The sequence below is a fragment of the Mustela lutreola genome, chromosome 4 (genome assembly GCF_030435805.1).
Source record: "Mustela lutreola isolate mMusLut2 chromosome 4, mMusLut2.pri, whole genome shotgun sequence".
In the NCBI taxonomy this organism is placed as follows: Eukaryota; Metazoa; Chordata; class Mammalia; order Carnivora; family Mustelidae; genus Mustela; species Mustela lutreola.
This window is the reverse complement of record NC_081293.1, coordinates 105,663,187-105,677,678: the sequence shown is the minus strand read 5'-3', so window position 1 is coordinate 105,677,678 and position 14,492 is coordinate 105,663,187. Positions and strand designations below refer to the sequence as shown.

The following is a 14,492-nucleotide window of genomic DNA, read 5'->3' as shown; positions in this document are numbered from 1 at the left end:
GGCTTATTGAATTCCAAACAGTATAAACATTTTTCAAAAAGCCCAAGCATCAGATATTCAGGTTCAAAAGATACTAAGAAAATTTTGAAAGTAGCAAGAGAAAAGTAAGTTGAAACCTCACAGTCCTCTCATCAGACAAGAAGACAGTGGAGCAATGGAGCAAAATATTTACGGTCTGATAAAAAAAAATGCACCACACCAGAATACTATACCTAGAAACTCGAACTTTCAAAGACGAAGCCTGGGTTGGCCTTCTACTGAAGAAGAAATTGGCATAAATTTAGTGACTTAGACAGTACAAATTTATCATCTTAGACTTCTGGAGGTCAGAGTCAGAAATGGGTCTCGCCGAGCTGAAATCAAGGTGCTGGCAAGGTTGCATATCTTCTAGAGTCTGTCGCGTGGAATCCGTGTCCTTGGAGTCTTCAGCCTCTAGCTCCTGGGCTTTGTCTTCATCCTCAGAGCCAGCGATGGTAGGTTGAGCTCTTCCCTCATCAGACGGAATCACTCTGACCTACTCTTCTGCTTTGACCTTCTACTTTTAGGGACCCTAGGATTACATTGTGCCCATGTGAGTGTCTAGGATGGTTTTCTTATTTTAAAGTCACTTGATTAACACTTTAAATCCATTGGCAACCTGAATTACCCTTTTCCGTATAAGCTAACAAATGCAATTTCCAGGGACTAGGACGTGGATATAACTGGGGGCCTGATTATATTGAACATATTAAAAAGCTATGTAAAGAAATTTGCAAGACAAGAAAAAACAAAGGCAGTAGATAGCCAGTGGAAATTCACTACAAGAAATCTTGGGTCTTTAAGATCATTTTTTCCTTTTAACTTCTTTAAAGTACATATAACTGTTTAAAACAAACATCTAACATTGTTCTCTGAAGCATATTAGGAATGTAAATATAGCTCATGTGACAGCTGTAAAATAAGGAATGACAGAGATGGGTGGTTGTAGTGTTTGCACATTTTATGTGAAGTGGTACAATGTTAACTCCAAGTCAACTGTGGAAAGTTAAAGACATTAATGAAACCTCTGAAACAAGACTGAAATGTGCCATAACTAGTTATTGTTAAGGAGACTATTTATGACATAACTGGTATTCTAAAAAAACCCCACTCATTTAAATAATCTAAAGAAGGCAGAAAAGAGGAGCAGAAACATAAGGACATAAAGACAGACAACTATAATAAAATTCTATATATAATTCCTAATATATCAATTGTTACATTAAATCTTAATATACTAAACATTTGAATGGAAAGGCAGAGGTTATCAGAATGGATAAAAAAGCAAGACGTAACTATATGTGGATTTACAAGAGTTACACATTGAAGATGCAAATAGGCTGAAAGTAAATGAACACAAAACGTATCAAGTGTATATGATATATTCACCATAGTGTTATGCTGGAGCATAAAACAAGTCTTCATATATTTAAATGTATTGAAATAATTCTACTTTTGTTCTTAACCTGTCACAGAGTTAAGTTAAAAATAAGTAACCATGAGATGCTTAGGAAAATATCAAATACTTTCACATTAAAAATCATACTTCTAAATAATCTGTATGTTAAAAAAGAAATCATAAAAAAATTAGAAAATGTTTTAAACCGAACAATGATAAAATTATTACCTATTAAATTTTGTATAATGCAGCTAAAATTCTGCTAAAAAGAAAAAAAATTAGCCTTTTATGCTTATTTTAGGAAACCAGTAAGTTCTGAAAATTAAAGATTAATGATTAAGAAACTACCAGAATGGTTAAAGAAAAAGGACTAAAAAGATAAGAGTAAAAAATCAATGAAAAAAAGGAAAGATACAGGAGAGAAAACTTAGAGCCAAAAGTTATTTCTTTAAAAGGATCAATGAAAGTGATAGATATTTTATTAGTATAATCAAGAAAGAGAGAGATAACACATATTACCAACAGAGAAAAATAAAGAGTTTATTCCTGCTGATCCTAAAAGCAAAAAAGAAAATACTATAAACTATAGTATGCCAGTTCATTTAGCATCTTAAATTACATGAACAAATTCCTTAAAAAGTATGACATCCTAAAATTGATACTAATGAAATAGGATACATGAATGCTCTCTATTTATTAAAGAAATTTAATTTTTCTGATCAAAAGTCTTCCCACACTGAAAATTGTAGGATCAGTTGATTTCACTGCTGAATTTTGTCAAACATTTTTGGAAGAAATCACATCAATCTAATATAAGTTATTTCAGAAAATAGAAGAAGGAACACTTTCTGAGTAGTTTTAGAAGTCCAACTTAACCTAATATTCCTGAACCAGACACAGAACTTTTTAAAAAAAGAGGAAATTACGTTCTTCACATACAGAAACACAAAAATTATTGCAAAGTGTTAGTAAACCAAAACCAGTCATTTATAAGAAGGGCAATGTGTTATGATCAAGTGAGGTTTATCCCAGGAGTGAAAATATGTCTTTACCTTTCAAACATCCTTCAGTACAATTCATCCCACTGGTGACCATCAGCGTGTTCACTATGGTTAAGAGTGTCTTGGTTTGTCTCTCTCTCTTTCTCCGCCCTCCCCGCCTTCAATTTTCTTGAATTCCACCTATGAATGAGATCATATGACTGATACCTGTGCAGAATTGGGGAATAATGTAAGGCCTGCTGTGACTTTGCTAGGAGACCTAAATGAGGTCCTTGAGCAGCCTGTTGGAGAATCTGATGAAACACCATGGCAGTGTCCTCCAGAGAACAAGTGGTAGAAAACTTGGAGCGGACGGGTGTAGAGCAAGGTAGCTGCATCAGAGGAATCATGGCAGTTCAAGATGGAAGGAACTTGCCTCTCTTCTCTGGTGTGCGAGTATGGAAGAGCGCCTCCTCCAGCTTGGGGATCATCACCAGTGGGCCGGAAGAGCACAGGAATCAGCTTCCCCCAAATCCCTGCCTAGGAATTTTTACATGGCTTTAGACCATGTTCAAGAACAACTCCCTGGAGACTGTATTGTGGTAAGAGAAGGAGCAGATCCTATGGCTGTGGGACGGACGCACTGTGCTTCAGAACCAACTTCCTCATCACAGGCTTGAGGCTGGTGCTTTTGGAACAATGGAAGTTGGGTTGGGATTTGCCAGTACAAGCTCTACTGTGGCTGAAGACAGAAACCCAGGGCAGTGGGTCATCTGGGTGGAAGGAGATGGTGACTTTGGGTTTTCTAGCATGGAGGTGGGAACTGTCTGATGTTACAACTTGCCAGTTGTACTTTTGGTGAGGATCAATGAGGGAATTCACCAAGGTTTCAATGCAGACACTTGGAACAGGATGTTGAAATTTGGAGATGCTAATGCAGTGCCCCACAGCTGCCTGCCCCGCTTCCTGCCATTCTGTCTCCTGCGAAACCCACAGCAGGAGCAGGTTACAACTGCAGTTGGAGGCAAAAGTATCTTGTACAAAACCAGAAAAATCCCCAAATCACCGAGGCAGAGCTTGGCAGACACACAACTAAGCCCTCTCTTACCAGTATTATGAAGAACCAGGAGCCACGTGGAAGGGTCAGGACTTTCCCTGGCTGACCTACTCTGATATGTAAAGATGCCAGGGAGTGGTCTGGAGGAGTTTTCTCTTTCTCATAAGGCAGGACTTCATTTTCCACAGCAAAATTACGAAAATGTCAAAATCATTCACCAATAAAAAAATTAAAACCACTTCTGGGGCGCCTGGGTGGCTCATTGGGTTAAGCCGCTGCCTTTGGCTCAGGTCATGATCTCAGGGTCCTGGGATCGAGTCCCGCATCGGGCTCTCTGCTCAGCAGGGAGCCTGCTTCCTTCTCTCTCTCTCTCTGCCTGCCTCTCAGTGTACTTGTAATTTCTCTCTGTCAAATAAATAAATAAAATCTTTAAAAAAAAAACCACTTCTAAATTATATATATATATATATATATATATATATATATATATATATCACTCATCCTGCTAACAGAACCATGACAATGATTTCACTAGAGGTAGCCTTGGTGAAATTAAAAAAATATGTAACAACCAGGTTTCAACAGAGACTAGAAACAGGAAGAAGGAAGTGTGGTAAGCTGGAAAGTGCATAGGGTGAGAATGGGTGTTAGGGATGAACAGATGCTAATGTTAGGACACTTGGCGGGCAGAGCGAGAAAGTCTAGTATTTGTCTATGGGAGCTTCATAAGAAAATAAATTGAATCCACTGACAATAAAGAGAAAAATGGAGACTTGTCCAAATTGCTGAAAGTTATACATTCTCAGATTGAAGAAGCATAGCATATCATGAGCCAGATGAAAAAAGATCTTCTCCTAAACAAATTTTCTTTGAAGGAAACCCAAGACAAATATCCTAAATATTAGCAGAGGATGGGAGTGGGGGAACGTGGAGCCAACCATCCTTATCAGTGTCCTTCCAAAGCAATGACAACAGGCCAGAGGTCAATGAGATAGACTTAGGTTATGACATAAACATTAGCATTAAACTAGAATTCTAAATCCATCCAGAACAGTACTGAAGGGTGAGGATGAGTTAACAACTGAGGTAGCAGAGGTTCATGTCTTTGAAAGAATACTGAAAACTAGAACTTCAGCCAAAGAGAATGGAACCAGGAATACAGGGTTAAAAACAAAAATGAATAGAATACACGAAGGAAAAGCTGGCAAAGAACCACTGATAAAATATTGTGGAAAATTTAAACAGACACTCTTTAAAGATAGTAATGGCAATGGTTATAATAATAAGTCATTTTAATTAAATGAGATGAAAGGTAGGAAGCGGGAAACATGGTAGACCTAATGTCCTATCTTCAGAAGACAAGACAAACATTTTAAGATGTTTGAATTGCATGGTGCTGAAAACATCATTTGCTAACATTTAAAATTCAAGACCTTTCTCCTAAAGAATTGATTTTCCGTTAACTTGAATACACAATTTGTCGATTTTAACTTAATTCCTGGGAGGTTATGTAGGGAATGTATATATCCAAAGCAATTGGGCAAAGTAGGGGAGCATTAAACCTGGCCACCCACAGGGTGCTAGGACAGGAGAAAAGTAGGGACAGAGGAACAAGAAACCATGTGCACAGAAAGTGTGAGCACTTCCCGTGTCTATCTGATCTCCTTTAACACATTATTTGCCCCTTCTAGGAGGATCGGGAACCGCTTTTACAACCAGACAGAAAATACAGTTCAAAGGACTCATTTTACAAGTCCTCGACTCAAAAGTAAGCATTTTTCCCAAGTGTAGCTCTGCACTCAGTGGGGAGTCTGCTTGGGGCTCTCCCTCTCCTTCTCCCTTTTCTCCCTCTGCCCCTTCCCCTCCACATAAATAAATAAAACTTTTAAAAAATGGTAAAAACTAAAAAAAAAATTTTTTTAAAGTATTTCTATGACATCTTTCATGACAGGTCCTCTCTGTGTCCACAGTGTCCGGGCTTCAGTGAGTTGTTCAGAGAACATCAAATGCAGATATTTACTCACTCACACTGATGGCTAAAATAAAGAGGTCAAGGGAGGGTCTTAAAGAAAATCTATGTCTGTTAGAAGAATAAGACCAAAGCACAAAGGAAATGGTCAGAGAGAGGAGGAGATAGGAGTATGGCATCGCAGAAAACCAATGCAGAGAAAGCCTGAAGGAGTTCATTTACTCAAAAACCATATTCAGTCCTTGCTGCGTGTCTGTGCCGTGGGCTAGGAGTTCATCTGGGAATAAGGCAGACAAAGATCTCTGTTCTCAAAGTGCTGTCATTCGAAAGGGAGATGGACGATAAGCACAAACGTAACATGTGAATAGCTCGTATCTTAGAAGGTGATGAGTCTGTGGAAGCATTAAAGAGAAGAGGTGGAATGGAAAGAGAGCATCGGAGTGCCCCCTGTAAGGGTGGGAGGCATCATTCATGGAGGAGGTCGGGGGCGAGGGGGCTCCTCCCGTGATGGGATTTGAGAGAAGCTCAGAAAACAAATGGGAGTGACTTGCGGAACTCTAGAGTCACCATTTTCCAGGCAGAGGGAATCCAGAGTCAGGAGGAAGACCTGTGTTAGCAGTGTGCATAGGGTTGGGGATGAACAAGGAGCTGGGGTGTCTAGAACAGAGTACAGGAGGGGAATTAGGAAGAGAAGATGGGAAAAAGCAGAGACTGCCTGGAACCAGATGTCCAGGGGCACTTTAGGCAACTGTAAACGCCAGGGCTTTTTCACTTGAGGGAAGTGAAGGTTTAGCAGAGAAGTAGTAAGGTCAGACTTACAGAAAGCAACATGGTGGCCTCTGTGCTCCCAGCCAACCAGATGGGGCAGAAAGGGGAGGCCAATTGGGAGGGTACCGTGGGAATCTGTAGAGGTCAGGCAAGGACAGTTTGCTGGAGGTTGGCGGGAAACTATCGGCCACAGTTGGCTTCTGGATATATTTTGAAAGTAGAGTCAACACAACTTCTAGGTTGGAGGTAATGAGTGTCAAGGGAATAAGAGTCAAGAACAATCCAAGGGTTTGAACTAAAAGCCGGATGGCCTGAGGTTGCCATTCCTTTGACACAGTGACAGCAGGGGAATGGGTTTGGAGGGAAACGTCTGAAGTCCATTTTCAACCTGCTGAATACAAATATAAAGATGTTCATCAGACATCCAAGTGACTATGTCAAGCAGGTAGCAGGGTGTATGGGTCTGGGGTTGGGAAGAGCAGTCCGAGCCAGAGGAATAAGGGGAGGGGTCATGGCGTAGCAACACGTGTGAATTGGCACGCATGTTAAGGGTGTTCAGGGAGGAGGGAGTGAAACTGTGCAAAGGGTCAAGAACGGTGAGCCCCGAGAAGAGATGATTGCAGCTGTCCAGTGAACTCTGAAGTCAGCAGAGCAACACAGAGTGGAGAAGTGGGGGCAGGGGGGTGGCTGCCGTGAGCACAAGGGACAGACAATGTGTGTAGGCACCACAAAGCCCTTGATTCCCCCCAAAATCCTTCCCTCCCCGGGGGCTGAACCCAGCAGACGTGCCTCACATTTGGGCTTCACGGTTTCCTTTCACACCGATGGCACACCCATCACAAACAGAGTTCATGAAATTCACTTATGAATAGGTATTTTCCCAGAAGGTTTATAAAAATATAAAGAATATGTGACATGTGTGATTACAATCAGAAGTTGTGCTTTCTCTCTCTCTCTCTCACTCTCTCTCTCTCTCTGCAAGTCTCCTTAGCAGGAGAAATCAACATCTGGAAACTTGTTGACCCAAATAATGCCAATTCGTGAATGAAAATGTCACTTACTAGCCCTTTCTCTTATGTTGTTTTGTGTATAAGAAATGTTCTGTGAAATATCCTGCCATTCTGTAAGCTTTGGGTTCGATCATCTGTACTTAGTTTGCAGGAAGTTGAAAATTAGGCACTTTTGAAAAGATTTTATTTATTTGAGAGAGCGAGAGAGCAGGAGTGGTGGGAGGGGCAGAGGGAGAGGGAGACGCAGACTCCCCACTGAGCAGGGATCCCAACACAGGAGCTCCACCTCAGGACTCTGAGATCATGACCTCCGCTGAAGGCACGTGCTTAATGGACTGAGTCACCAGGTGCCTTGAAAATTAAGGCATTTTAAGGAACTGTACTTCTTGCCCATTTTGTGGCTGAGATGAAGGGAGAAGGAAATTCCATTTCAACATATACTTGGAGATTCTAAGGCAAAAATCATACAGCTTTTTTCTGTAAACTGTCAATTTTTAATGAGGGATTATTTTCATTCTACCCCATAATTCGGAAGAAAAGAGAACTAGTCAACAAAATGCATTATTAGGGTTATGGTGCCCTGCTGTCTGAAGTTCATGTCCCTTGGACGGAACAATCCACATAAACCACAGGCATTACAAGTCTGGATGTCAAGTTTGTACCCAAATCGTATGCCTTAGCTCCCCATGGTAAAACAACAGCAGAAGTATAGCGACAATCATTTTACACAGTTCTCTTGGTTGGTGTGTTGGCAACAGCTTCTTGTTTTCCTTAGGAAGAGTGTCGCTTATGTGGGAGCCTTCGTTAACTCCAAGTGATGGGGTGAAAATATTTATCCCGTTAGAACAGGCTGCAGCTTTTTAGCATTCTTGAAAAACAAAAGACTATACAAATTTACACTATTTACCAAGCTGCAGTGCTTTGAGCAGTATTTAAAAAGAGAAATAAACTTCATTTACATTAAAAACAAAAACAAAAACAAAAGGACAGGAAGAAATACAGGGCATGGAGCTGTCAGAACCTTAGAGCAAGCTGAGCAAAGAGCTCCAGAGAAAGCATCCACACACCATCTGGGGGCTGGTAGTGAGATGCTCCCCATCTCACCCTTCTCATCTTAAAAATGAAGGATTTTAACAAAATGGCTTCTCATTTCCTCTCCAGCTTTTGATTTCATTCCCTATCATATTCTTTTTTTTTTTTTTTTTAAGATTTTATTTATTTATTTGACAGAGAGAGATCACAAGTAGGCAGAAAGGCAGGCAGAGAGAGAGAGAGAGGGAGGGAAGCAGGCTCCCCACTGAGCAGAGAGCCCGACGTGGGCCTCGATCTCAGGACCCTGAGATCATGACCTGAGTCGAAGGCAGCGGCTCAACCCACTGAGCCACCCAGGCGCCCTCCCTATCGTATTCTTATCTTGGTGTCTCTCAGAAAAAAATTCAGGGGTCATTTTAGAAATAGTTACTGAATTGGTTAAGTTGTGATGCTTTGCTCAGAATATAGGGATTTTTGACACAACAGAGTATGAAATCATGCTATTTGATAGTCTCATTTAAAACATCATATAGGGACGCCTGGGTGGCTCAGTTGGTTAAGCAGCTGCCTTCGGCTCAGGTCATGATCCCAGCGCCCTGGGATCGAGTCCCACATCAGGCTCCTTGCTCAGCAGGGAGCCTGTTTCTCCCTCTGCCTCTGCCTGCCATTCTGTGTGCCTGTGCTCGCTCTCTCCCCCTCTCTCTCTCTGATAAATAAATAAAATCTTTAAAACATCATATAAAAGTTTCCTTGGCGGGGGGGGCAGGGACTTGGGTAACCTGTATGGAAAATTCCATAAAATATTCGTGAAATGCGTCAGAAGCTCAAACAGAGATGCGTCTTGTAAGATTTAACTCAATTCAGGTGAATTTCTTATGACACTACCATTCAGGTATTATGTCTGAAAATTGCACCATTTTAGGGGCCCCTTGGTGGCTGAGTCAGTTAAGCCTTTGGCTCAGGTCCTGTGATAGAGTCTGACATCTGGCTCTTTGCTCAGTGGGGGAGCCTGCTTCTCCCTCTGCCTGCTACTCCCCCTGCTTGTTCTCTCTCTCTGTGACAAATAAATAAATAAATAAAATATTTAAAAAGAGAAAGAAAGAAAAATGCACCATTTAAGGTTTTGCTACAATTAAAAATATCTTATAAGAGTTAGTTTTTCTTTAGGACACAGTAATTTCAGAGTGAGTGAGCTGCCACATTGTGGGACCATCACTGTGCTACTTAGGTTCACAAATATTAACTTAATAAACCCTCACATCATTCCTATGCAGTAAATATGACTTTTATATGGTTTCTTATCCAGGCTTTTATCCCAAGCATAGTGCTAGAAATATAGGGATCGCTGAATAGGTATTTGTTGAGGGACTGGGATCACTGGTAATTATGTGTTTGCCAGCTGAGAGGAGTGGGGTTGTTTGGAAGGAGAAGTCTGGCTGACGGGGTAGAGTGGAGCATTCAGCATTTGCGGCAAGGCTGGGAGGGTACGGGCAGGATGCTGGGTGCCAGGGTTGGCTGTCTATCCATCTATCCTGTCGTGATGCCGCCGCCGGAATAAGGGCTCTTCGGTTTTCCTTCAGGATCAAACTGGAGTCTGTTTAGCAGCACCTGTCATGTGTGTGTGTGTCCAAAACAACAGAACTTTCAAAGCTTGAAATCCAAGATGGCTGGACTCCGGGTACCACGCTCCAGACTTTGATAATCAGGGTCCCTGCTGTAGGGCAGTGGGAATGGGACTCACTCTTCAGGGGCGGAGAATCCACTTCTGCGTCCTGACTTGGACCATCAGTAGTTGAGTGCCTTAAGCAAACAAATTTCATTTTCTAAGCTAGAGTTTGTTTATTTGTAAGTTAATGAATGGTCTTTCTGCCTTGCTGCGAAAATCAAATCCATTTTTGTGTGCAAACTTACTATAAGACATATAATTCAGTGCATTGGTTTTCCATTGCCATGTGACTGATGACCACACTTTACCAACTTTAAGCCACATGACTACAGTCAGAAGTCCAGGTGTGCCCCACCTGGGGTCAATACTCAGCGTTTCTCAGGCTGGAATCAGAATGTCACCTGGGGCTGGGTCCTTGAGCTCTGGGAGTGATCGGATTCTTGGCAGAATTCAGTTCATTCCAGATGCTGGGCTCAGGAGGTGTTTCTTTTTCTTTCCTTTTCTTTCTTCCTTCCTTCCTCCCTCTTTCTTTCTTTCTTTTTAAGATTTTACTTATTTGTTTGAAAGAGAGAACAGGAACAGGGGGAGGGTCAGAGCAAGAGGGAGAAGCAAACTCCCCGCTGAGCTCGGAGCCCACCCTGGGGCTCAACCCCACTGATGTGGGAAACAGAGACACAAGAACAGTTATTAAATATCCTTACTATCCAGAGCCCACTGACTTCAAGTCCTTGAAACAGGCAGAGTGACCTCCCTCTAGGGACTCAACTGCCTCCACTTTAACACTTTGCTAAGGGAAAAGGGGAGCCTGACCGCCCTCCACCCCCGTCCCAGCCAGGATCCTGTAAGTCTACTTTAACATATAAAAATTCCTTTGGGATAAAAATATATGTTTATAAAAAATAAAAAAATTATAAAAAAAAAAAAATTCCTTTGGAAACTTCCTTTATCTCTAAACCCTCCAAGATACATGTAGGCAATCATCCCCAAGCACAAGGCCCACCGATATACATCTGAAGGGTCTCATAACTAAGGTTTTATTAGACAGTAATAAATGATCTTTTCCCAACCATAGCTAGCCCCTCAAGGTACTAGAAACCTTGCTTCCAAAATTCCTTAGAGTGTTATATCATCCCTAAACCCCTCCCAACTTGCAAGCAAGCAATGGACCACTCACTCCTCACAACCCTGGGGCAGCAGCTCTTCCTGCCCACGGGTCCTGTCCCCGTGCTTTAATAATCCACCATTTTGCACCAAAGACATCTCAAGAATTCCTTTTTGGTCATCAGCTCCGGACCTCACCCCACCAATCCTCCCTTATATTTTAAACTTCATCACCAGGTCCCCTGGATCACGACCTGAACTGAAATCAAGAGTCAGATATTTAACCGACTGAGTCACCGAGGTGCCCCTCATGAGATGTTTCTTGAAGGACAGCTGCAAAGTGTCTACTGTGCCTTTGTCTCTTTTTAGGGCTCACCTCTTTGGGTCAGACCTCCTTAGGAGAATCCACATTTTGATGAACTCAAGTTCAACCGATTAGGGACCTTAATTATATAGACACCACCCTTTGGCCATTTAAAGTTGGCATACAGAGTATCACAGCTGTGATACCTTGTCATACTCCTTTGCTCAGCCCACACTGGAGGGAAGGTGGTTATACACGGTACGTACACCAGAGGGCAGGAGTCGCAGGGATGCCCTAGAATTCCACCTGCCACACGGTATACAACACTCATACCATTTGAATACATACTTTTCGTAAAATATCCTTATTTCATAATTTCACAGAGCCTATGAAGTTGTTCCTTGGGACAAGATGCTACCACCAAAACTCGATCCAGAGGAAACAACAGTGGAAAAAGCTGCTGACCTGATTTCACAGTGTTTTACACTGAAGAGATATGAAGGGACCCCAGCAATAACCCAGGTCAGCGATTAAGGACCTCAATTCCTTGTGCCTAATGCCTTTTCCCATATATATAAAGTTGCGTTTTTGCAACAACGCATTTATTTCTAAATTGAAGCCCAAAACTTGACCTCTCATTTTATTGTAAGAAATATTGAAAGAACAGTAAATACATACATTTATGGAATTGAAAGCACCGTAATCACAAAAAGTCATCAATGGCCTCAGATACTTTGATGTTACCTGTATTGGGCTTTTCAAACATTTATTTAAAGACTGCCTCTGTCTCAAAAGTCATTTGCAATGACCGTGTTTATTTTAAAAGTGCCCAAGGAGGACTGAGGGATGGAGAAATAGTTATGATTCCGTTAGAGAACCTGTGTTGAGAACAGTTCTTGAAATTGAATCTAACCTCTACATTCTGAGACAGAATGGGAAAACCCATGAATCAGAGAGGTTTTATTTCTAGTAAAACAAAGCATAGTTGTCTCCAGAGATGCCTGTTTTCATTTTTATTTTATATTTTATTTCATTTTATTTTATTTTGAGAGAGAGGGCAGGGAGGGGCAGAGGGAGAGAGATAGAAGCAGGCTCTATGCTCAGGACAGTGCTCGACATGGGGCTCGATCTCTTGACCCTGAGATCATGACCTGAGCTGAAATCAAGAGTCGGATGATTAACCAACAGAGCCCCCCACAGGCAACCCTCTTTTTTCATTTCCAAACATCGAGAATTTAGCACATGAATTTCTGAATGCGCACCACAGCCAGGGTACTTTCCCTAACGTGTGAATCACTTCATATTCCTCCACCGATTAAAACCCATCACTTTCGAGAAAGTGAAATCCCTGTGCTTTGACAGGACATGTCCCCAGTTCTGTTACTTGCACTTGACCTCCTCAGCCTGATCCCCACTTTGGGTTCCTCCTGCTCCCCCAGCCCCGCCCTCCAAACAGTGCTCCTCTCCCTACCACAGTCCCCCCACCCCCAGGCTAAGTCCCCTGAATCCTTTGGGTCTTATGTCGGACCTCACGTTTGCCCTCTCAACCCTGACTCTGTGCTTGCAAAGCAACTCTTAACTTGCATTGAATCTCTTGCCCTTATGCTCTGTTGCTCATCCCTTAGAAGTCTGACAAGCCCGGGACCACCTCTCATAACAACACTCTTTCCTACATAAACCACATAACAGTAAAGAAAATAATTATATATAAATATGGTGCTAAACACGGACTCCTAAGAGGTTCGGAACCACAGGGTAAGAAGCCCACAAGATTTTGAAAAACTTTGTCAGCTTTTACAGAGCAAAATGGCAGCAACAGAGGGGGAAATGCGGCTCCAAGATAAAGTCTTGGCACAGGATGTGCGCATCGAAATTAAACTCAGTCGGAGGACAGAAAACGTGTCTGGATTATTACAGCTGTTTTTAAGGATCTCTCAACTACTTAAAAATAGTTTTACATGTTTTGCAAATTGGTCACTTTTGAACATATTCTTTGGCATTTAGTTACACCAGAACCCAAAGTCCTTCCCAGCAAGATGAGGTTCAAAGCTCAGGGTATAGGCAGAGCAGGAAAAGGAAGACCAGCCTGGGGCCGCCGAGGGTGGACCGAAAAGCAGTGAGTATAGGCTTTGGGATGAAAATCAAAATCATACCTTCAATCCAAACGAGGTGGGTGATGAGACAGACTCCAGCCCTGCAAAAACAAAACTAAGGGTCTGAGAGCAGAGTAGAGACCAGGAGGGGCTCTGGGGCAAATCCCTGAGTTGCAAAGCAGGCTTGGGGAGTGCTTTCTGCTGGGAGCCTGGAGCTTGCCTGTGATGCTGTAGGGACAGTTAGCAGCCCTGTGGCTTCTAGACAAGACATGACAGTGACTTACGCATTAAATATGTCATTCATTTTGCTGCTGATTTTAGGTGGTTGGTGGACTCTGGGACAGATTTCAAACAAGATCCTTCTCGACACCGGTCAAGCCCATTACTTTGTAAGTTTTTTCCTTTTGTGTGCTCATCAGTAGATGTTTCCCTATCACAGTTCTCTCATTGATATGTCTGGTGCTCCCATCCATGGCTTATAAGAGGGGGTGAGGATCTCTCGGCTACTTAAAATATTTTTCCATCTTTGGAAAATTGGCCATTTTGAAACATATTCTTTGGCATTAAATTATGCCTGAACCCAAAGTCCTGGGATGGACCAATCCTCTGGTCCATCCCTGTGATGGGAAAGAGAACCCAATCCCATTCACTTGCTCAGTGTTGCCTGCTTTCTCTTATTTTCTCTTAACCTTCCTTACAATTTAGACTATGAATGGGGCATTTGGGTGGCTCAGTGGGTTATGTACCAGACTCTTGATTTTGGCTCAGGTCTTGATCTCAGTGTTCTGATATTGATCCCTGTGTCAGGCTCCTGTGGAGTGTGGAGCCTGCTTAAGAATCTCTCTCTCTCCTTCTGCTCCTACCCCCACCACACACTGTCTGTCTCTGTCTCTCTCTCTTAAAAAGAAAAGAAAAGAAAAGAAAACCAAGAATTTAAAATCATTTAAAAATAAGGAATGCCTTATGAATACGCTGATATGAAGAATTATAGTCTGAAATCCATGGACTCCAAGGGATTATAACTTTTTTTATCAACTTTTGCATCAGATAGTTATTTTGTGTTTTATTTTATGCTAGAAACTGTGGTTTTATTAT

At 42.0% G+C, this 14,492-nt stretch overlaps 1 protein-coding gene and 1 pseudogene across 1 annotated transcript in view; both read left to right on the top strand.

Moving 5' to 3' along the window:
• The window catches only part of SPMIP7 (sperm microtubule inner protein 7), a 61,039-nt gene that overhangs the window by 25,142 nt on the left and 21,405 nt on the right, over positions 1-14,492 (top strand). Inside the window, exons 3-5 of the mRNA XM_059172643.1 lie at positions 5,146-5,222; positions 11,688-11,826; positions 13,719-13,786. Coding sequence (XP_059028626.1) covers positions 5,146-5,222; positions 11,688-11,826; positions 13,719-13,786 — 284 coding nt within the window. The remainder of the gene's footprint in view (positions 1-5,145; positions 5,223-11,687; positions 11,827-13,718; positions 13,787-14,492) is intronic.
• Positions 2,615-3,577, top strand: LOC131830026 (2-hydroxyacyl-CoA lyase 1-like; annotated as a pseudogene).